This window comes from Sprattus sprattus, assembly GCF_963457725.1.
Source record: "Sprattus sprattus genome assembly, chromosome: 7".
Classification (NCBI taxonomy): domain Eukaryota; kingdom Metazoa; phylum Chordata; class Actinopteri; order Clupeiformes; family Clupeidae; genus Sprattus; species Sprattus sprattus.
The window spans coordinates 27,370,861-27,394,108 of record NC_137926.1 but is presented as its reverse complement, the minus strand read 5'-3'; the positions used below and the strand labels follow the sequence as shown (position 1 = coordinate 27,394,108).

Genomic DNA, 23,248 nt, shown 5'->3' with positions numbered 1-23,248 from the left:
TGAACTGCACCGAGTAAATTTTGCGCAACCGTTAACCCCCAACGCTGTAGCATGCAGCCGCCTTAAAGGCTGATTCATGCTTCCTTACGTAAGCGTAAGCGCAAGCGCAAGAGGCCGCGCAAGCCCCTTGCGTGACCCTTGCGCGACTTCTTACGTCTTGCGTGCGTCGGCCCCTTTTTCTAGACTTGCGTCATTTTTTACGTAAGCCCTTACGCGAGCCTCGCAGCCTGCATTCTATCAACGAATGATACGAGATGAGGTTACTAAAATATTCTGCATGTCTACTCAGTTTTACAGTGCTTCCCAAGTAAAGGTTTGAAAATAACTTCAAGCTTCAGACTTTCTGTTAGGGAACCTGTTATCTATCTGCAGAGCAAATGTCAGGCTCATACAAAAACATTAACGTGAATTACTTGATGCTAATACCTAGCGCGGTGTCTATAGGATTTGCCATATACGTTAGCATTAAGCTAACGTATTTTCTACCACAGTAAAACATGCAATACTATGTGATTGTTTTTAGAAAACGAATGTTACGAGATGAGATTACTCAAATGTAGTCTGCATGTCTGCTCAGTTTAACAGTGCTACCCAAGCAAAGGTTTGAAAAGAACTTCAAGCTTCAGACTTTCTGTTAGGGAAACAGTCTATCTGCCAGGCAAATGGCAGGCTCATGACAACACGCGCAACCTTTGGGAGCATGAACTGCACCGAGTAAATTTTGCGCAACCGTTAACCCCCAACGCTGTAGCATGCAGCCGCCTTAAAGGCTGATTCATGCTTCCTTACGTAAGCGTAAGCGCAAGCGCAAGAGGCCGCGCAAGCCCCTTGCGTGACCCTTGCGCGACTTCTTACGTCTTGCGTGCGTCGGCCCCTTTTTCTAGACTTGCGTCATTTTTTACGTAAGCCCTTACGCGAGCCTCGCAGCCTGCATTCTATCAACGAATGATACGAGATGAGGTTACTAAAATATTCTGCATGTCTACTCAGTTTTACAGTGCTTCCCAAGTAAAGGTTTGAAAATAACTTCAAGCTTCAGACTTTCTGTTAGGGAACCTGTTATCTATCTGCAGAGCAAATGTCAGGCTCATACAAAAACATTAACGTGAATTACTTGATGCTAATACCTAGCGCGGTGTCTATAGGATTTGCCATATACGTTAGCATTAAGCTAACGTATTTTCTACCACAGTAAAACATGCAATACTATGTGATTGTTTTTAGAAAACGAATGTTACGAGATGAGATTACTCAAATGTAGTCTGCATGTCTGCTCAGTTTAACAGTGCTACCCAAGCAAAGGTTTGAAAAGAACTTCAAGCTTCAGACTTTCTGTTAGGGAAACAGTCTATCTGCCAGGCAAATGGCAGGCTCATGACAACACGCGCAACCTTTGGGAGCATGAACTGCACCGAGTAAATTTTGCGCAACCGTTAACCCCCAACGCTGTAGCATGCAGCCGCCTTTAGCATTAAGCTAACGTATTTTCTACCACAGTAAAGGCTGATTCATGCTTCCTTACGTAAGCGTAAGCGCAAGCGCAAGAGGCCGCGCAAGCCCCTTGCGCGACCCTTGCGCGACTTCTTACGTCTTGCGTGCGTCGGCCCCTTTTTCTAGACTTGCGTCATTTTTTACGTAAGCCCTTACGCGAGCCTCGCAGCCTGCATTCTATCAACGAATGATACGAGATGAGGTTACTAAAATATTCTGCATGTCTACTCAGTTTTACAGTGCTTCCCAAGTAAAGGTTTGAAAATAACTTCAAGCTTCAGACTTTCTGTTAGGGAACCTGTTATCTATCTGCAGAGCAAATGTCAGGCTCATACAAAAACATTAACGTGAATTACTTGATGCTAATACCTAGCGCGGTGTCTATAGGATTTTCCATATACGTTAGCATTAAGCTAACGTATTTTCTACCACAGTAAAACATGCAATACTATGTGATTGTTTTTAGAAAACGAATGTTACGAGATGAGATTACTCAAATGTAGTCTGCATGTCTGCTCAGTTTAACAGTGCTACCCAAGCAAAGGTTTGAAAAGAACTTCAAGCTTCAGACTTTCTGTTAGGGAAACCGCTTTCTATCTGCCAGGCAAATGGCAGGCTCATGACAACACGCGCAACCTTTGGGAGCATGAACTGCACCGAGTAAATTTTGCGCAACCGTTAACCCCCAACGCTGTAGCATGCAGCCGCTTTAAAGGCTGATTCATGCTTCTTTACGTAAGCGTAAGCGCAAGCGCAAGAGGCCGCGCAAGCCCCTTGCGCGACCCTTGCGCGACTTCTTACGTCTTGCGTGCGTCGGCCCCTTTTTCTAGACTTGCGTCATTTTTTACGTAAGCCCTTACGCGAGCCTCGCAGCCTGCATTCTATCAACGAATGATACGAGATGAGGTTACTAAAATATTCTGCATGTCTACTCAGTTTTACAGTGCTTCCCAAGTAAAGGTTTGAAAAGAACTTCAAGCTTCAGACTTTCTGTTAGGGAACCTGTTATCTATCTGCAGAGCAAATGTCAGGCTCATACAAAAACATTAACGTGAATTACTTGATGCTAATACCTAGCGCGGTGTCTATAGGATTTTCCATATACGTTAGCATTAAGCTAAAGTAAAACATGACAACTCGCGCAACCTTTGGAAGCATGAACTGCACTGAGTCAATTTTGCGCAACAATTAACCCCCAAGGCTGAAGCAAGCAGCCGCCTTAAAACATGACAACTCGCGCAACCTTTGGAAGCATGAACTGCACTGAGTCAATTTTGCGCAACAAAGCGTTGGGGGTTAACGGTTGCGCAAAATTTACTCGGTGCAGTTCATGCTCCCAAAGGTTGCGCGAGTTGTCATGAGCCTGCCATTTGCTTGGCAGATAGAAAGCTGTTTCCCTAACAGAAAGTCTGAAGCTTGAAGTTCTTTTCAAACCTTTGCTTGGGTAGCACTGTTAAACTGAGCAGACATGCAGACTACATTTTAGTAATCTCATCACGTAACATTCGTTTTCTAAAAACAATCACATAGTATTGCATGTTTTACTGTGGTAGAAAATCCTATAGAGACCGCGCTAGGTATTAGCATCAATTAATTCACGTTAATGTTTTTGTATGAGCCTGACATTTGCTCTGCAGATAGATAACAGGTTCCCTAACAGAAAGTCTGAAGCTTGAAGTTCTTTTCAAACATTTACTTGGGAAGCACTGTAAAACTGAGTAGACATGCAGAATATTTTAGTAACCTCTTCTCGTAACATTCGTTGATAGAATGCAGGCTGCGAGGCTCGCGTAAGACCTTACGTAAAAAATTACGCAAGTCTAGAAAAAGGGGCCGACGCACGCAAGACGAAAAACGGTCTTGGCGCATTTTGTTTTGCTTGTTTTTGTTTTTTAAATAACGTGCCATTCACGACCCGGAAGCAGGTTGCAAAGAGATTCCATGTGACGCAATATTCGCACCGACTACTCCTACTTGAGCTTGATTAGTCTGGGGGTGACTCCCTCAGTGGCGCAGTCTCGCAATTCCATATCAAAGTGGTAATTATACCGTAATTAATATCTAAAGTCCACAATACTACAAAGGTATTCTGCCTTGTGATCTCACCCCAGGCTCTAAAAAAAGAACCTGTTTATTAGTAGGGATACATAGCCTATCCGTATTGTTTGCTTAGTGGAAGCCCAGTTTATAAACTCCTCAAAAAAAGTTCCGAAACATTTCTTCAGTCGATTATCCCTCCCCTTTAATAATACAAATTGGTATTGTATATCGTTGGAAAGCCTGATTAGTCACCTTTACAACTAGGTACAACTTGTAAGGATCGTGCATTCGTGGAATGAGCAACACAGCTAACCGTGTGGGTAGCGGCCCACATTTTTTTGCCGAAATCCCCTTCAATATTCTTCTGTTGGTATTCACTTGTTTTGAGTTGCTTGGTGGATTGGATGATTCTCCCACAGTATTCAGGAAAAAACAACACATATTGACCATTTTTACACTTTATTCATTTTACACTGTCAGAGATCTCAGTAGCATGTGGAAAATCCATACGCAGCCAAAACAGCTTGGCACCTCCTGTGGGATGGCATCCCATTCCTGAACCAGAATTTGTAGCAAGTCAGCCAACATGGTTGCGTTGGTCACTCTGGCACGTACAGAATGCCCAAACTCATCCCACAAGTATTCAATTGGGTTGAGGTCTGGACTCACGGCAGGCCTTTCCATCCTCTCCACTCCTAAGTTCTGGAGGTACTCTGTGATGATCCTGCCTCTGTGGTGTTGTCATCCTGGAGGATGGAGTTAGGTCCCAGTTTCTGGAGGTATGGGGTCGCCATTGGCTCCAGAATCTCATTCCGATATCTCACTAAATTCCAACAAAAGAATATTGCAGGGGATTTTGGCAAACATTTTTGGGCTGCTACCCACACGGTTAGCTGTGTTGCTCATTCCACGAATGCACGATCCACATGCTACTGAGGTCCCTGACAGTGTAAAATGAATAAAGTGTAAAAATGGTCAATATGTCTTGTTTTTTCCTTAATACTGTGGGAGAATCATTAAATCCACCAAGCAACTCAAAACAAGAGTGAATACCAACAGAAGAATATTGCAGGGGGTTTTGGCACATTATTTTGGGCCGCTACCCACACGTTTAGCTGTGCTGCTCATTCCACGAATGCACGGTCCTTACAAGTTGTACCTCATTGTAAAGGTGACTAACCAGGCTTTCCAACGATATACAATACAATACCAATTGGTATTATTAAAGGGGAGGGATAATCGACTGAATAAATGTTTCCGAACTTTTTTTTAGGAGTTTATGTGAAAACCCACCAGTGTAGATGTGGTCTGGAGGTATGGTGGCCTGCTACGATTGTGCCTGTGTCCTGACAGCTTCTCCTGCATGTAAAGGGTTAGGTAGAATTCCCTGCCATGGTCAACCCTGACTTGATCCCACATTCCATTGTTTGCCACGGCAGATCTGGATGTAAACAGCAAACACATGGAAGGTTAATAGGCTATACAATGTGGGCGTATGCTAGGCCTAATACCCTGTGTGGGTGTGTGTGTTCAGATGGTCTTACTTGTAAACTTCCTCGTAACAAGGTTGTTTTTGATTGGCATGCTGCAGTGAGCGACAACTTTACTGCTGAAGCCATCCACGGCCAGAACGTGCGTCACGCCAAACATAACCAACTTTTCGTTCTGGTCCATATGCAATTTATGGCCCATGTATGCGGCGTGGTATGGGACTGGATTTATATTTCGAGCACCCTACAAAAATATAAACTTTTGTCAACATGCAAGCTTACAAACATTAATACTAAAACGGGTGACAACCCCATCTGATCAGGCCTAATTGGCCTACCTGTTGCCGTAATTCATGGTACGGCCGGTGAGCTTCCCTCAACACATTTCCGACTCGACACTCAGCTGCACGCACTCCCTGTGTAGCCAGGTACCCGGTCATAAATTTACGACCATACGATGGAGCTAAGGTCCGGTATGCGATCAGGTACAATTCGCCTGGGCGAGAGTCGCCATTTCGCTTCACGCGAATCAGGCTCAATTCGAGTGGGCGAGAGTCGCCACTTTGTGAATGAAGCGCGCTTCACTTAGGACGCGATCTATAGAGACGACAACTCATTCAAAAACAAATAGCTACACGTAACCTATAAACGTTGTTGAGACTATTATTAAAGATCTTACTCATTCTCGTGGTCAGTAACAACAACAATAACAAAACAGAGACAAATAGCCACACGGTCAAGCAATGTAATTTATTACGTTCTACGAATCCAACTGATACAAACATGTAGCATACTGTTCGGGTAATAATTTACAGCAACTCTTGACTTCTATTGAAAGAGATTTAGAAATCTTCAAAACCTGGAGTGATGTTAATAGAATGTCACTCAATAGAAAAAAAAACTAATTCATGGTCTTTGGAAATCGAAAAGAAATAGGTAAGGACATTAAATTAAAAATAAGTGATGCTGAACGAGTGACCGAGATAACATTTCTAGGAGTGGTCATTGACCATAAATTAACATGGAAACCACATGTTTATTATATCAAAGGAAAGATCTCTAAGACGATAGCAATTTTGTACAAATCAAGAAGCATGTTAAACTATAAGGCCTTACATATTAATTACTGTTCACTTATACTTCCCTACATATCATATTGTGTGGAAGTCTGGGGATTGACATATAAAACAACTGTCAATGAAATAATTATTTTACAAAAACGAGCCATAAGGATAATAAATAAGGTTGATTATTATGCACACACTAACCCATTGTTGATGAAATCATTTGTTATGAAATGAAATGATCTGGTATATTATAAAATAATGCAAATAATGTATCGAGCTAAATCAAACCAACTCCCAGTCAGCATACAAAGGTTTTTCTAATTTCAAGAGACAAAATATAATCTCAGAGATATCTGTAAATTTACTGTACCAAATGCCAAAAAAGAAATGAAAAGGAGATAACATAACATAACATAATCTTAAGAAAGTGTAAGAATTTTTTTGTTTTCAAAGGGATGGTAGCTAAAGCCATTTTTGAGGGCTACAAGTGTCCATAATAGGATTTTGTGCTGTTTATTTGGGATCTTGCTTCATTGCTCTTCTTGTGACTAACTTTTTGGACGCAATTCTTTTGTTTGTTTTTTTATTTCCATTACATGTATTACTTGTAAAAAAAAAAAATGCACATGTTGATGAGTAGCTTAAATTGGTCAAACAGGACAGGCTTAAATACAAGCATTATGCTTCAGCTTGTGCCTTTTCAGTCACTTTGAATGTATTATTATTTGTGTTGAACTTGTTTGTTGTTACTGTGTGTGACTAAATAAAAACATATATCAATATATCAATATCAACTTACATTACCACTGCACACTCACAACCTTACAGATAATGTATTGTACTAGCATTTTTATTCAGTATGATATGACAGCGCAAGATATATGGGGTATGAGCAGTAGTAACATTGTCAGCAATAGTTGGTCATTAGTGCAGCAGATATGATACAGGTGAAGGTAGCAATAGAAGTTATGAATGAGCTAAGAGACATGATAAGATATAAGTACAATGAATATGAGGTAAGAGTCATGATATGATATGAGTACAATGCAACGGAATCTAACCAGAAGAACCATAGCAGAAGAGTGCAGAGTATTCTGCATATGTATAGTGGTAATATAAAAATAAATAGATGGGATATATACAGTATGATATGACAGAACAAGATATATGGGGAATGAGCAGTAGTAACATTGGCAGCAATAGTTGGTCATTAGTGCAGCAGATATGATACAGGTGAAGGTAGCAATAGAAGTTATGAATGAGGTAAGAGACATGATAAGATATAAGTACAATGAATATGAGGTAAGAGTCATGATATGATATAAGTACAATGCAACAGAATCTAACCAGAAGAACCATAGCAGAAGAGTGCAGAGTATGCATAGTGGTAATATAAAAATAAATAGATGGGATATATACAGTATGATATGACAGAACAAGATATATGGGGTATGAGCAGTAGTAACATTGGAAGCAATAGTTGGTCATTAGTGCAGCAGATATGATACAGGTGAAGGTAGCAATAGAAGTTATGAATGAGCTAAGAGACATGATAAGATATAAGTACAATGAATATGAGGTAAGAGTCATGATATGATATAAGTACAATGAATATGAGGTAAGAGATATGACATAATTACAATGAATAGGGACAACAATTTTAAATAAGTAGATATAGATATGAATACACTATAAAATGTTAAGTGGCTGAACAAAAAAAATACCAATTCAACACCCACAAGTTTTAGTTTACACAGCACCAGGTTAGAACCATCAAGGCGGCTCCTGGCCTTTTGTCTAGGTTGATGGGTCCGTGTATCATCCGATCATTCAAGTATTCCATTCAATCTGGCAAACGGAAAACGAAATAATGACTCAATGTTTTGTTTTCCCGTTTTTCAGTATGACCAAATAAATGGGAATTGGTGTTTGTTTTCCTTTTTTTTAACACAAAACAGAACAAATAATAAAGAGGGAAACCAAAACGAAATAATGCCTGATATTTATGATTATTGTTTTTTTGTTTCCCCACACCCCCATGATCCTATGCGAAAGTTACCAGTGTTCGTCTAGGGAAGGCCTGTTGTTATAATGCAGAGCTGCCAAGCGCCACGCTTTGAGTGTGACAGTCACGCAATTTGACCCATTCTCACACCACACGCCACACTTGACATTTCTTACGCTTATTTACCCATTCAATGGTCTATATTTTTATTTTCATGTTAATAAACTTTGGTCCTCGTGGCTTCGAGTAACTCTGATTGACTGACCGAGATAACCAATCTGGCAGTCCTTTGTGCCCAAATCCAACCAACCACGGAAGGCACCACGCAATATAAACCAATCAGAAGCAACGCAAGGCGGGTCTTGACACAGGTGTGCAAACTTGTCACCTTTCGGCGAAATTCGTAGTTTTTAAGCCAAAATAGGTTACAATAACGGTGGATAGTACGGTGCCTATTTCTCGGTTCCTTTGGGAAAATCTTACCGTGAAAACGCCGAAAAATGTACATAAAAGACACGGCCGTCAGCGGAGTTTAGTTGGTAGCCTACTTTACAGATGCAGTATCTTAAATAACCATTAAATTGGCAGCTTGCACATTGATGACAGCACCCTGAGCGGTTTCTAACTTTCCCCATTATAGTTTTAGGAGTTAAATCGCAGAGACTATAACGTCAGCTAGATCACTAGCTATCATTTAGACAAATTGAACTCTTCTATTTAGCAACCAGACGTTTGCCTACCCTATGTGCTTTTTCACTGCGGTGTAGAACCTATTTAGTCTTGCTGATCTGTCATAAAACCGCAGTGAAAAAGCACATAGGGTAGGCAAACGTAACCTCGGCCTCACTGAAGGGGGCGTGTGAGAGCCTGGAAAGTGGACTTCCAATCCATTGAAGTGATAAATACATAATGGGCGACCAATGCCCGAGCTAAAATGATTGCATCAAAAGACGGGGCAGATGATAACTCGATCAACTACTCACATTCAAGGTCAAATTGCTTCGAAAATGTTTGGAAGCTGTATTTTTTTTATGTCAATTTAAAAACACACAAGCCCTCTTTTTATTGGTGAGCTGATTTTGAGAAATTAAACTTAAATTGCAGCTTAAGTTGTGTTTTCTGGTTGCTAAATAGAAGAGTTAAATTTGCATTAAATGATAGCTAGTGATCTAGCTGATGTTATAGTCTCTGCGATTTAACTCATAAAACTATAATGGGAAAAGTTAAAAACGACGAATTTCGCCGAAAGGTGACAAGTTTGCACCCCTGTGTCAAGACCCGCCTTACGTTGCTTCTGATTGGTTTATATTGCGTGGTGCCTTCCGTGGTTGGTTAGATTTGGGCACAAAGGACTGCCGGATTGGTTATCTCGGTCAGTCAATCAGAGTTACTCGAAGCCACGAGGACCAAAGTTTATTATCATGGAAATAAAATATAGACTATTGAATGGGTAAATGACATGAGAAATGTCAAGTGTAGCGTGTGGTGTGAGAATGGGTCAAATTGCGTGACTGTCACACTCAAAGCGTGACGCTTGGCAGCTTTGCATTATAACAACAGGCCTTCCCTAGACGAACACTGGTAACTTTCGCATAGGATCATGGGGGTGTGGGGAAACAGAAAAACAATAATCATAAATTACAGGCATTATTTCGTTTTGGTTTCCCTCTTTATTATTTGTTCTGTTTTGTGTTGAAAAAAAGGAAAACAAACACCAATTCCCATTTATTTGGTCATACAGAAAAACGAGAAAACAAAACATTGAGTCGTTATTTCGTTTTCCGTTTGCCAGATTGAATGGAATACTTGAATGATCGGATGATACACGGACCGAATACCCATGTTATTTTGGAAAATGCCTCTAACAAGGGAGTGTGGTCTATGGTCATCTCCACTGATAAACTTTTTTTTGTCTCATCATTTCACTGTTGCTTGATTGAAATCTATTGCCCTTGGAATTTTGATTAAACCTTTTTATGGGACTAAACTGGATAGTGAACAGCGCTGAATCATTTTTCCGCTATTATTACTGTATTCATTTTATTTAAAAGCATGCCTTCAGTTCAGAATGAGTAGTTTAGAAAAACAACTCAACTATTCACATCAAGCCAGTCAACAAATGTCATTGTTCTATGTACAGTAAAGTCAAACATTATACCATATTAATGTTTTATTAATTAATAATAATTGGAAATAAAGAAAATTAAGTCAAATGAAATTACGAAAAATGAAATAACAGAAATAAACAATATTGATGTCTCCTTTGAAAACATTCCTTCCTTTCTGAAGTTGAGCCTTGGTCTTTCTGAATCTCCACTGAAATTTGAAAAGAGCAAATTCGAGTATAAAAAATGTATATCTGAAATCTGAAAAAATCACCACTGAATAAAGACCTCTTTAGTCCTTTGTGAATACCGTGTGATAATCTTCCATATCCTTTAAATTCTGCTCTGGTGTGTTGATCTGATCTCTGCTTTTCTGCCTCTATCTCAGGCTTCTTGTATTGCATCTTTATCCCCCCTCCAGTGCCCCGTTAATGTCTGCTTGCCTCTTTGAACCCCATGACGTGTGGTCAAGATCAGTCTGAGAAGTACTTTTCCACGGTCTACACGTTGGTGTGTCCATATCCCCCTTCCTCCCCCACTTCTCCATCTCCTGGTTGTCCTCCATCTTTCTCCTGACTCCCTTTGCACCTGCAACATTCTCAACGTCCCTTTGCTTCCTCTCAGTTGCTCCTTTCCGCTGCAACCTTTTGCCTCCCTCAACTCTTTGTCCACCTTCCTATTTTTTCCCCATGTAATTTTGCTGTATCCATCCATCCATCCATCTATCTATCTCTCCATTTTTGGACTTTCTTCCTGTCTTAGTGTCTCCCTTTGTGTTTCTTTCTCTCAGTCTGAGTACCTGAGGTTTTTATTCATCCTCTTTCGTGTGACCAAATCCTTCTGTCTCGGCTCCACCATTTCCAGTTTGCGTTCCCTCTGTTTCTCAGTCTCTTGTGTCTTTTCCACTTACTTCTTCTGGCGTTTCTCTCTGTGTTCCCGCAATCTTTCCTCAGTTGTCTTTTTCTCCTTTTCTTCAAGCCAGTCATCCAGCAATTCATCTTTCTCCATCTGTCTTGTAGCTTCTGTTTGGTCTTCCCCCCTTTGCCTCCTACTTGGGATTATTTTCTTTTTATTGTTTGTTTCTGTGCCAGTACCTCCTAGCCAGTCATCCAGTTGTCCACATCTCTCCACCTGTTTCCCTTCCATTCCTCTTTCGCTCTTGTTTTTTATTTTACCCATTCTTTCCTTCCGAATGGATAGTTGTTCATCTATAATTTGCTGTCCCTCTTGCAAACTCTCTCTCTTCTTTCTCACCACATTCTGCTTCATTTCTTTGAGCCAGTCCATTCCCTCATTTCCCAGGTCCTTTGCCTCTTTAATTCCCTGTCTATTCACCTCTGTCATGCTTTGATCTTCTGCATCTTTCTTTCTCACTGCATTTCTTCTTCTTGGGCTCAGCACTATACATTTGTTGTTTTCTGTCTGCTCTCCTTGATCGATATGTTTCCCCAGCTCTTGTCTACTCTCCTCTCTGCTTTGCTGATGTTTCCTACTTATCTCACTCCATTTGTCCTCTCTTTGGCCCATATCTCCAAGCCAGTCATCCTCCAGTTGCTCATGCTTTCGTTCAGTTGCTGTCTTTCCTTCCATTAGCTTACTTGTACTTTGATTTATTTTACCCTCAATTGTTATATTACTTCCCGAAGCCACAATTCTCTTTTCTTTTAGCTTGAATTCTCTCAACCATTCCATCCCTTGGATTGGTTTGTCCTTTGCTTCCACTGGTTTTACCACAGACTCTTCTGCTCTTTCTTTTGAGGTAATCTGCAGAAAAAGCTGTTCCTCTTGCTGAGTGATATCTTTGTCTTTCTCTTCTTTTTGTCTCATTTCTCTCAACCAGTCCATCCCTTTGATAGTTTGCTTCCTCTGCCCTGCTATTGCTGTTTTCTTTTCTTCCTCAGTTTCTTTCTCTCTTTCATCTTGTTGTTTATGCTCCAGATTATTCTGTCCATCTTGCAAATCTAGCTCTGTATCTTTTCCCTTCTCTACTTTTTGCTTAATTTCTCTCATCCATTCTTTACCTTTGTCTATCACTTTATCCAGCTCTGTTTTTCTGAGTGTCTGCAACTCACTTGTTCTTTTTTCTTCTCTCTCAATCTCTCTCTGCTTTTCCATCCTCATCAGTTCTCCCTCTTTTGCTTTTTCCTGCTCTTCTATAAGCTTCAACAACTCCTGTTCTCGTTGCTGAGCCGTCTCTCTTTCTGCCTCTAGCTTTCTCTCCAGCTCTCTTGTCCTCTCCCATTCCTTCTGACTTTTGTCCTCCAATTCCCTCCATCTTTCCTCATGTCTCTTTCGCTCCATTTCTCTCTCCATCTCAAATGTATGCTCCATTTTCTTAACCTCCTCATTCATCTGTTGCTGTCTCTCCTGTTCTCTTTGCTCATTTTCCACCCTTCGCTCTGTAATCTCTAAGTGTTCCCTCATAGTGCTCTTTCTGTCTCTCTCTCTCTGTATCTCTGATCCCATGTCTTGACATTCATCCTTCACTTCCTCCAGCTCTCTCTGAATATCCAGGTGTCTCTGTCTTTCTTTCCCCATTATTGTTTCTGTGTGTCTCAGTGCTTCCATTTGAGTTTTCTGCTGATGTTCAATCTGTCTCAACAATTCCTCCTCCCTTCTCTGAGCCATCACTTCCTCTCTCTCTATCTTACGTTCCATCTCCAGTATCTTTGCCTCCCACTCCTGTTGGCTTTTTCTTTCAAGCTCTCTTAGTATATCCTCGTTTTTCTTTTGCTCCATTTCACTTTCCTTAGCAAAGTTTTCCTCCATGTCCTTAAGCTGTTTCTCCAGCTGACGCTGCCTCTCTTCCTTGTCTGTCTCCAGTCTTCTTATTCGTCCCTCTAGTTGTTTCTCCAGTGTTCTTTGTCTTTCATACAGCTCTTCTTCCATGTCTCTCCTTCTCTGTTTCTTCCTCTCTTCCAGACTCTCCATTTTCCTGGTCCATTCTTCCTCCAGCACTCTCTCTCTATTCCTCTCTATCTCTCTCATTCTCTCCACCTCTCTCAGTTTCTCCACCTGAGCTATTGGGTATGTCTCTGCAAAGACTTCTCTATTTGCGTCCATCTTGAGGTAGCTTGCCTTGTCTCTGCTCATCTCACCGCTTTGTGGCATTGCCTGCCACCCACTTCTCTCCAAATTCCACTGAAATAGAAAATGTTTCATGAAATTTAGTATGCAGTCAAGAAAATATATAACTGACATAGTCCACTAGCCATTTTTCCATTACCATTTTGTATTGCTAATATTAAATGCTTAAACAGTATTCTTGCCTTGTCTGTCTCACTCATGAGCTCGGTCTCCTGGTCTTGCTGTTCGTCGATCTCAAACTGACCAGTTGCCTCCAGTTTTTGGAGCGTCTGCATCTCCTCAATCTCCTCCCCGGTCAGTCGCCAGGTCTGCTGACCTGCTGTCTCTGCCCACTGTTGCAGCACCCTCTTTTTCAGTGTTTGCAGCTCTTTTTCTCTCTCTTCCTCTCTTCGTCTCTTAATCTTCTGTTGCCTTGCTGCTTTTTGAAGCCTCTCCTGTTCCTTTTGTTTCTCCTCCTCCATCTTTCTCTGCTTTTCCCTTTGTCTCTCCTCTTTCTGGATCCTTCTCAGCTCCCTGCACCTCTCTTCCTCTCTCACTCTCTCCCACTCCATGTTTCTCCGTTCAGTCCCCTGTTTGATGCAGCATCCACGCAGCGCTTTCTGGAAACTGCCCCAGCAGTTTGTGGACTCCTCATCACTGTCAGATAGGTGCTGCAGGTAAATGTCCACATGGTCGGCCATCTTGAGCCTTCCTCTGTTCCGCTGGTCCCATGCAGAATCATTGCTCTCCAGGATGTTTGGTTGTTGCCACCCTCTGTTCAAAGCCTTACCCCGCTCGTTGTTCACGTTGTGGTATTGATTAATGTATGCATGTGTCGGGTCCTTTGGCCTCAAAGCATAGGAATGTGCACGGCCCGCACCTCTCTTTTTGCCTCTTTTAGAGTGACTTGGGCGCATGCTGTTAATTGTAAAACAAGTATCACAATGTTAAAATCCATCAAACAGAGATTAACATTTTAATCTCAGGTCATACAAATACAGATTTCAAAACATGTGAAGGATAGCAATATGGTTGTGTTACAGGGGCCCATACCTTGAAGTGAAGGTAGTAGTACCAATCCGTTCACTCTCAACCTCATCTAATGCGACATGTGTCAGGATTTGGTCAAAGGGTTTATCATCTGATCTTCCTATCCTCAGAGATCGAAGGAATTCTTCAGGAAGTCGGTCATGGATTCTCAGCAATGCTGACTGTATCCAATCTCTCATTTTCAGGCTCTGAGACAGCAAATGAAAATGAATTAAATATTGTTTACTTTGGGAAGGGTAAAACTCTCTCTAATGCAATGCTAACATAGATTGCTAATTGATCAATGTTGTGTTAGATTAGAATGAACTGCATGGTATTTGTATTCGAACATGATCACACATTCTGCAGATGTTACAAGCCAAGTCAACTTGAGTTTGAGTTTGAGTTTGTTTATTTGTTGAAGAGGGACAGTGTACATTAATAAACATTAAAAAGTAAATGCACCCAATTGTAGCCAAAAGGCTAGTTTCCATTGGCAGTCCCCCTGCCAGAGTGTTAATGGCTAAACAACTTAAAAATGCATTAACATATATATATATATACAGCCGCGGAAAAAATTAAGAGACCACTTCAAAATGATCAGTTTCTCTGGTTTTACTATTTATTGGTATGTGTTAAAGTAAAATATACATTTTTGTTTTATTCTGTTATAGAATAAAACTAAAATTTACATTTACATTTACATTTTCTTTGCTCTACTGCACCTGATGGAACCAATCAACTAGATTTGAACTCCTAGTTAATCAGATATGTGTTGACAACACGCAATCCATATGGTTCAGAATACTATGTGTAGGCATTTCTGTGGAAGCCTTTAATGACTAATTAATCAATAGGTTACATATGTATGTATACAAGCTTTTATAGAGCACTAAAATGTATGTACAAACAAATATGTAACACTTACCTGTAAGGAGTCAAAGCACTCCGATCAGATTAGGTTGTATATGATACTCAGTTGCAAATAAAGTGTGTTGTCCAGTCAGGCTTGACATCAAAATGAATGTTTCACTTTTATAGATTCATGTTGGGTTCTCTTTTACCATGGTAACCATTATGTGATCTCTTACTATTACGTCGTACTGTATGTGTCGCTGTCATTTGGAATCATAGCAGCCTTTTAGCGTCACCCAAATTATTATGTTCTAATGTCGCCCATAAATGTAGTCAATGGAGAGAGAGGAGTGAGGCATAAAACTTTGAAATCTTTGGTGAAATGCAGAATACTGAATTCACAACTGAATTAAAATCTGGTCTCAAATACATTGTCAAACGAAATATTACAGCCCTAATATTGGTTATTGTTGTTATAAAGCTATCAATTTAATTATCATGTGTTCGTATTTAATGTAGGCCTATCGCAGAGGCGTACCAGCAGAAATCGATATTAAACCCGATAGCAAAAGGCAAGTGGACCACTGTCAGCCCACTGGGGGCAGAGCTGGCTGTCCGCTGGCCTTTTTCTCATGGTTTTCGTGTGGTCCGCTCATGAGTCACAGACAAACAGCCTAGCCTACTGTTGTGCCACTCGCTTTCAAAACATTACATTATTAACGTATGTATACGGCTTCATTGATTTTCACCAACCCTTTACATTTCTATAGCTATTACCAGTGCGCAACATACGTCTTTAATTGAACAAGTCATTTTCACCTTGAGAACCTTCTACTAGCTTACCATGAATTTCTCCTGTTTAGCGGCTGATACTTTAAATAGACTTGGATATGGATATGATATGGTATTGACAACATTGAGTTATTTTCTTGTTATCCACGTCCAGCTACACTAAAGATGAGTGTGGTCCGAGTGAACCAGACGTGGATGTAGGTCAGCAAGCATATCAGTGGACAGATATGCTTGCTATCTAAAACGTTTATGCTATGACGCATTTTGATTTAAAATGTTGTTTTGAGGAATTGTTGGCTAGCCTACTCATTATTTGGCCCTTAGGTCATTGAGTAAATAGTCTACGTCTATATGTGTCATAAAGAGTGGACATTAGCATGTGAAAGCATTTTAATTTGCTTTATAAATTCATTACATTTCAAGAAGAAATCTTGTGTTCTGACAGGCCAAACTGGACACATTTACACTACAACCGAAGTCTTAGTTTCCTCCACGGGGTGGCAGTATTTAGTTTCCTAAAGAGCTTTCAAATAATTTATGGTAGGTGGCAGTGGCACTCATTCTTAGTGTCAGAAATATAGGTAGGGTAATGTTTTGTTTTAGATATCAAATATGGACTAAAGACAATGTTTAGAAATGTTTAAGTAGGCCTATATTAGAGAACATGTCAAAGATTCACCAACATAATTAAAGACAGACCATTTACAGTGAGAATATACCAATTCAAAGGGATGTGCTATACCTGCATAGCCTACTCCACAAAACAAACAAACAAAAACAAACAGCAGAAAAAGGACTCTCATCACAAAATTTCATTCTTCTTGGAGCTCACGTCTGGTCGAATTCTTAGTGTGAAAAAGTACAGGTTGTACACACACATTATTTGAATGTCAGGAAACCCATGTGCAACTGCCACCACCCCATAAACAGCAACCATAACAACCACAAACTTAATCATGGCACTGGCCAATCAGCTTGTGTGCAGAGGGGACTATAACATTTCAGTCTCTTAAGTGAACTCACCCTACTCAAATGAAGTGGAAACAAAAGTAATAATTATTTCGTGTGTGAGCACAAAAGGAGATGTGTCAGCTATGCATGTTGATTGTGACTGCGTGTCACAGAAATAGTTAATTTAGCTATACAAGATAACTTACAGTATGTAACAGAGTAGAGTGACCTACATGTCTCAAGTTATTTAAAGAGGCATGAGCTGGTTCTATATTTAGTGGAAGGGAAAATCTCAGTAGCTATCACATAACCATAAATGTAAAGTTTTAGAGGATAGCGTCTATGTATTAATCAGGAAATGTCGATATTGTGGACAAGTTATGATCATGCAAATGTCTAAGTGTATGGCTTAGTGCCTTAATGCCTTAGTGTAGCCTATGGTGTATGGTGCTTTCATTGTGTACGTGTAATTTCAAAGTAACCAATATGACTGCCAGATATAAACGTTGTAATGTTGTCAGTTTACTTTGATATCTCCTGACAAAATCTGTTTTCTACTTTGGGAAATACATGATAATGTATGCTATGAAGGCTTTCACTTGTCGTCAGAGCCCAGATCTAGTAGTGGGTGTGACTTGAATGGAGTTGTTACCTATCGCCTTTATATCGACACGCTATTTCTGGTAAGACTTGATGGTTTATTTTACGTATTTGGGACTTAGGTAGCTGGCGTAAAACTAGACACTAATGATATTACTGTAGATGACCTTAATCGTACGATTTCATGTTAGCATGACCGCATGCAGGTTTTTGTTGAAGTTTGAAGTTAAGTTGTAGCTTAAAAGTATACAACTAAAAGATCAGATTGGAATCATTTGTTGCTCATTATGCTTGTATGTGTGCGTCTTTGATGAAAAACAAAACACAAATATAATTGCATGGTTGGTTTAAAAATGACCATTGACAGTGAAACGTCGCAACAGGTGTGCTGTCAAATGCGCAGCATGACTGCGGTGCGGGCTCAGTGTTTGTAAGCAACCTGTATGGCGTTATTCTCACTATCCGATACGAAATGTATGTCTCCAGTTATAAATTATGCCAATATTATAACCACTTATAACAATAATAAGAATCATAAATAAGCAAATAAACATGGGTTACGCGTTCCCCTTAGATGCTGTGTTATAGGCCTATTTTCGACGTCCTTTATCACTTCCTTAGCGGTGCTCCCTTTTGAATATATCATTCTCAACTTGTATACATGACTGTTCACTTAATAACGTGATGTATGAATCCCACAGCTTTCTGCCATTGGTTCGGGCCCAGAGTGCTAGAGAGAATGTCTCTACAATGGACAGCAGTGGCTCTTTTCCTCTATGCTGAGATAGCTTTCGTTCTCATCCTCTGCCTGCCCCTCCTCTCTGCTCAGAGGTCCTGTCTGTCTTTGTTTATTCATTGTTTGTAGTCTATCATGGTGCAACATTTTCTTTACATTCATGAAATATTTGTAAAGAAATATTACAAATTGAATCTTGACAGATGGAAATATATATGTGCTACGTTTATCACCTCTTAGATGGCAAAAAATATTCAAGTGGAATATATGGAGCATGATGTCACCTTACTGGAACAAATTTTTCTTTGCCATGATATTGATCCTCATTGTTCTTTTTCTTGGTAAGTGCTCTAGCAAAATAATAATGTCTATCTTGCATACAAATACATTTACTGGTGTGTTTACGTTAATGTAATTTGCCCAGTGATATTTATCCCTTTTCTTTTTTATTTTGCTCACCTTTTCAGATGCCATGAGAGAAGTCAGGAAGTATTCAGCCGAGGAGGCCTTAAAAGATTCCCAGCTGCAGCCCAACCATTCCGACCATGTGCACATGATGCTCTTCAGGGCCCAGAGGAATCTGTACCTCTCTGGATTCTCCCTGTTTCACTGGCTGTGAGTGTCTCTGGTGCTGTTCACAGACCACTGCTTTATACATTCTGCTTCATCAACACATATGCCTCAGAAACAACAAAACGTTTGACACCAGACATTTACGGAGTAGATCAATTTGCCAGTTATTGGGCCAGCTCCAGGAAACTGTTTCCACCGCAAACTCTGATATAGTTTCCCGCTTTTTGGCGCTACCATAGCATCATGCGCCGCATCATCACCCTGATCCACCAGGTGGCTTTAGCCGAGGGCAGCGCAGCTGCGTTGCAGGCCCAGGCAGAGGGTGCCAACCTGGCCACCAAGAAATATATGGAGGAAAACCAGCAACTGAAAGAAGTAAGTCCAGCCCTGTGAAATGCTGAGTCAGTCCCATTTTCCTGTATTTAGGTGAGGGGCACATGGGTGCCTAAACACTGTGGTGATGCAGCTTCATGTGTTGCATTGTCAACTGTTGCAGCAGTGTTAGTGCACATGCTTTGTCTTGCAAGATAAAACAGTACACACTTGTGCACTTAAACTAAGTGCATGAAGACACATACCAGTTGCCCACGTGTTCATGTTCTATGTGAAGGGGCCCTTGCAACTCTAGGTGTGAAGCAAAGGATGGACATTAAGATCAAGATGTTGTCAATCATGTATCTTCCCGTACGCCTTTATACAGACCCTGCAGAAAGAGAGTACAAAGCAGACTGAAGCTCAGCTGATCAGACAGGAGGTGGAGAATGCAAGAAAAGAATTCAGAGCTGCTGATGATGGTAAGTGTTTCTCTGCATTCATCTTGAGTGACCAACTACTCACGTCACATGTGTTTGTACTGGGTTGTAGTGAATGGGGTAGGGGTGCATTACAACAATGTTGTGCCACTACAAGAATGGAAGCATGTAGAAATGAAAGTCAAATACAATGTCAGTGGACTACTGGTATCATCAGAAAAATCTGAATGATTTAAACGTTGCCTCCTCAGCATTGCGGAAGTCTCGTGTTGAAGTGGAGGCTATAAAGAAACAAGCTCAGGGACTCACCAAAGAGTATGATCGACTGCTGACGGAACATCACATGCTACAGGTGCTGTGACTTACGGAGTGGTTTAAGAGTTTAAAGTCACACACAGAGTTTAAAGTCACACACACACAGGCCAGAGGTTAACGTTATTGTTCTTCTCTTACAGAACAATCTTTACAATGGATCCGAAGGCAAAAAGGATCAGTAGGCCAGGAGCCAAGGTTAATCGCAAACTTTGGCAAGTTATTTACGTTACAACCCAATGTTCCTTTCATTGAGTCCACCATCTCCCTTCAGTAAAGAATCATTGTGATGTTTGATTCTTGATTGGCGACAGCCTCTTTTACAGAGTTCAACCATTAGCAGGTTAATTGTCAATGTGCTTCACAAAGTGAATAATGCTTTCAAATCAGAGACTGAACGGAAGGATAATTAATACAAAAATTCGATGTTGGACAAACACGAAGCCTGTTTAGGTCCACAGCAACTAATGGTCCTTTAAGGAATTTATATAGCGGAGAAAAGAACAACAAAGACAGGGGAATCTTCTTTTCAAGACTATTGTATTCAAAATGGAATTTCCACTAGGCACAATGGTGGCTCAATATACTGTAAAATGAAGTAATTGAACAATTACTCACTGTAATGGGCAACAAAAACAAAACAATGGAATTTTCATGTACACAGCGCATGAGCAACACAAAGACAACTCCTGTGGCGTTTTACAGAAGTAGGTATACATCTGAATAATACAGAATGAAAACGAGGCAAGAAAAATAGAGAAAACAAACTTAAAAATGCCCTGTAAAGCTAATATTTCTCTGTTTTGTGAATGTCACAGATGTCGTATATAGTATATACTGTATGTGTATGCTGTGGTTTTGCATATCTTGACAAGATAGTAAGGCCAAGATATTTAGTTTCTAGAAACCCTTCTTCAGCTAACAGTATTGGTGTTTATGCAGGAAAATGAATAATTCCTGAGCAGTAATATTAGCACACTTTAAAGTGTATCTCTGTCTTAATCTCGCTCTCTTTCCACCACACACACACACACACACACACACACACACACACACACACACCAATACCTCAAAGGTTGTTTTGATATATGTATGTTACAAATAGGTGGACTGATAATCCAGACTTTCCTAGTGTTTTGCTAAAGAGCTAAATGGGAACAGCCAACAGGAATCACAACATAGGCAATGCTCCGCATTTCGTCCATATGACAGAAATGTAAATAAATATAAACAGACCAAGACCCTCCCTTGCTCTCTCGGCGTAAAGCTCAGCTGACATAAGAAGTTATGAACCTCTCACGCAGCTTGTTAACATTTTGGGGCTAAACACAAGGTGCTGGCTGGATAAGAAGGTATTCACTGTAAATATTCCACCCTGTGGTTCAACCTCCACATGACACAGATTGTGTGTTTAGATTAGGGAACAGCTATGACTCATTCAGTGCACCATAACCCTTATCCTTGTGGGTGTTTAAACCCTTGCACCATATAACCCTTATCCTTGTGGGTGTTTAAACCCTGTTTAAGGCTTTGCAGGGTCACTGGAAAAGGGGTCATAAAGTACAACCTATAGAATAAGGAGATATTTAGCAGACTATTGCATGAATTGATCTTTGACAGGAAAAAAACATAGTATCTTTAGTAAGTTAAAAACTATACCCTGTACATAGTCTTCCAAATATAAAAACATCAGCATCTACATCAAACACATTTACAAAATACTCAATAAAAAAGAAAAACAAACAAATAACAATCTGATTGTTTCTAAAAAATAGGCAGAAAATCCATTGAAAAACACAGCATATACATTAAAGAGTTTCAATCATTATTTTTAAACACATCTGTTGTTACTTTACATAAATCTACATGAGTCCAGTACAAATATATAAAAATGTTGCTCTGCATGTGTGTACAGAATGGCCACTGGGTGGCTTTGTTTCATAACAAACAAACAAAAATTCAAGAGAGATTTACACAGAGGAGTGGTGATGGTGATGACCATCACAGCCGTGTCTCCCTGTTGGGGTTGCACTCCAGAGTCAGCAGGAGCTGCTCGCACTGCAGCGTGTGGTTCTCCTCTTTTCTGAGGCACTCACTCTCCGTCCCACCATTGCTCAGCGCCTGCTGCCGCTGCTCCCACTGCAGGTGCCTCCTCAGCAACACAAAGCCCAGGATGCACGGGAAAAAGGAGATGGTCCGCAAGCCCAATGTCAGGCCAAGATACACTATCCTGATGGGTCCCAAAGTAGAGGAAATAGAAGAGAGTGAGTAAGAGAGAGAGAGAGAGAGAGAGAGAGAGAGAGAGAGAGAGAGAGAGAGAGAGAGAGAGAGAGAGAGAGAGAGAGAGAGAGAGAGAGAGAGAGAGAGAGATAGAATGGAGAGCGAGAATGGAGATGGAGAGTTAGATTTCTGCCTGAGACCAAAAGCCAGTAATCATTGTTGGTTGCTTGGATGGTTCACCACAAATTTACTTGTTTTAGCAAGAACATGCAACAGAATACAGCACAGACTAGGAGAAACGAGAGGACTCCCAACTTACATTAATTACAGCAAACTATCTTCAGCCTACAACTTAACGTGGACTTTAGAAACACTGTGAAGACCACATCTATCAGGTGATAATATGTATAACTAAGTAATTACAATATTGACATGGTAGTACAAGTACAACAACATACGACATCATATTTAAAGTTATGTTATTCAAGTTATTAAGTTGTTATGACAAACTGTACATTTACTGGATATCTGTATATCCAGCCAACATATTCTAATAGACACTTACTGTAATGCTTTTAATGCTGACTTTAATGCTACTTTTGGGAAACTGATTATCCGTTGAAAAGTGAAAACATTTCGTTTTTTTAAGGGGTTATATAGGCTACGGTATCAGAACACATGAAGCGGTCTGGCCACACTGGGAGATGCATAACATAGGCCATGACTTCATATAGAATTCAAACAGATCCATGACCTCCTGCCAGGAAGACTGTTCTTTATTAATTAAAACCACAAGACCTCCATTAATATTTAACCCTAAGATTAAGATTGCATTGCACAATATTGTTGTAGTCAGTGAACAATTTCATTCAGCGATTTGTGATGTTTGCCTTGGACCGTTTGCCTGTCCCCAAGTTCATGCCCTTTGGCAAAGCGCTGTGAAAGCAAATTAGATCCACACCATCAGAGGGTCACAGTCATATTTAAAGAGTAAGTATGATGTTGTTCTTGCATATGCTTACTTATCTTGGTCATTCATATAACATGATGTGTTTTTTTTAGCCTCATAAAAAAAAAACCTTTACTGGTAGGAGAGGAATTGTGTAGATGTATAGATTTGCTGCAATTGTTCAGTTTGTTGGTTTTTTAAAGTCCTGGGGTTAC

At 40.3% G+C, this 23,248-nt stretch overlaps 2 protein-coding genes across 2 annotated transcripts in view; one reads left to right on the top strand and one right to left on the bottom strand.

The window, feature by feature from the left end:
* Positions 1-17,461: 17,461 nt before the first annotated feature.
* bcap29 (B cell receptor associated protein 29) lies at positions 17,462-20,161 on the top strand. Its single transcript, XM_080842223.1, has 8 exons — positions 17,462-17,574; positions 18,193-18,322; positions 18,468-18,568; positions 18,695-18,842; positions 19,040-19,175; positions 19,501-19,594; positions 19,804-19,904; positions 20,008-20,161. Exons 2-8 carry the CDS (start codon positions 18,231-18,233, stop codon positions 20,047-20,049), a joined length of 714 nt encoding a protein of 237 aa, XP_080698349.1. The 5' UTR covers positions 17,462-17,574; positions 18,193-18,230; the 3' UTR covers positions 20,050-20,161.
* A 155-nt stretch (positions 20,162-20,316) lies between these two features.
* Positions 20,317-23,248, bottom strand: part of LOC308368133 (solute carrier organic anion transporter family member 1C1-like) — a 41,814-nt gene continuing 38,882 nt past the window's right edge. Inside the window, exon 14 of the mRNA XM_080842222.1 lies at positions 20,317-22,094. Within this exon, the coding sequence (XP_080698348.1) occupies positions 21,866-22,094 (229 nt within the window). The 3' untranslated portion in view covers positions 20,317-21,865. The remainder of the gene's footprint in view (positions 22,095-23,248) is intronic.

Excerpts from the sequence above, each read along its gene's own strand:
- bcap29 (XM_080842223.1), top strand. The coding sequence starts at position 18,231 with ATGTCTCTACAATGGACAGCAGTGGCTCTTTTCCTCTATGCTGAGATA. Across the intron at positions 19,176-19,500 it reads AAAACCAGCAACTGAAAGAA|ACCCTGCAGAAAGAGAGTAC; the intron begins GTAAGTCCAGCC and ends GCCTTTATACAG. Across the intron at positions 19,905-20,007 it reads CGGAACATCACATGCTACAG|AACAATCTTTACAATGGATC; the intron begins GTGCTGTGACTT and ends CTTCTCTTACAG.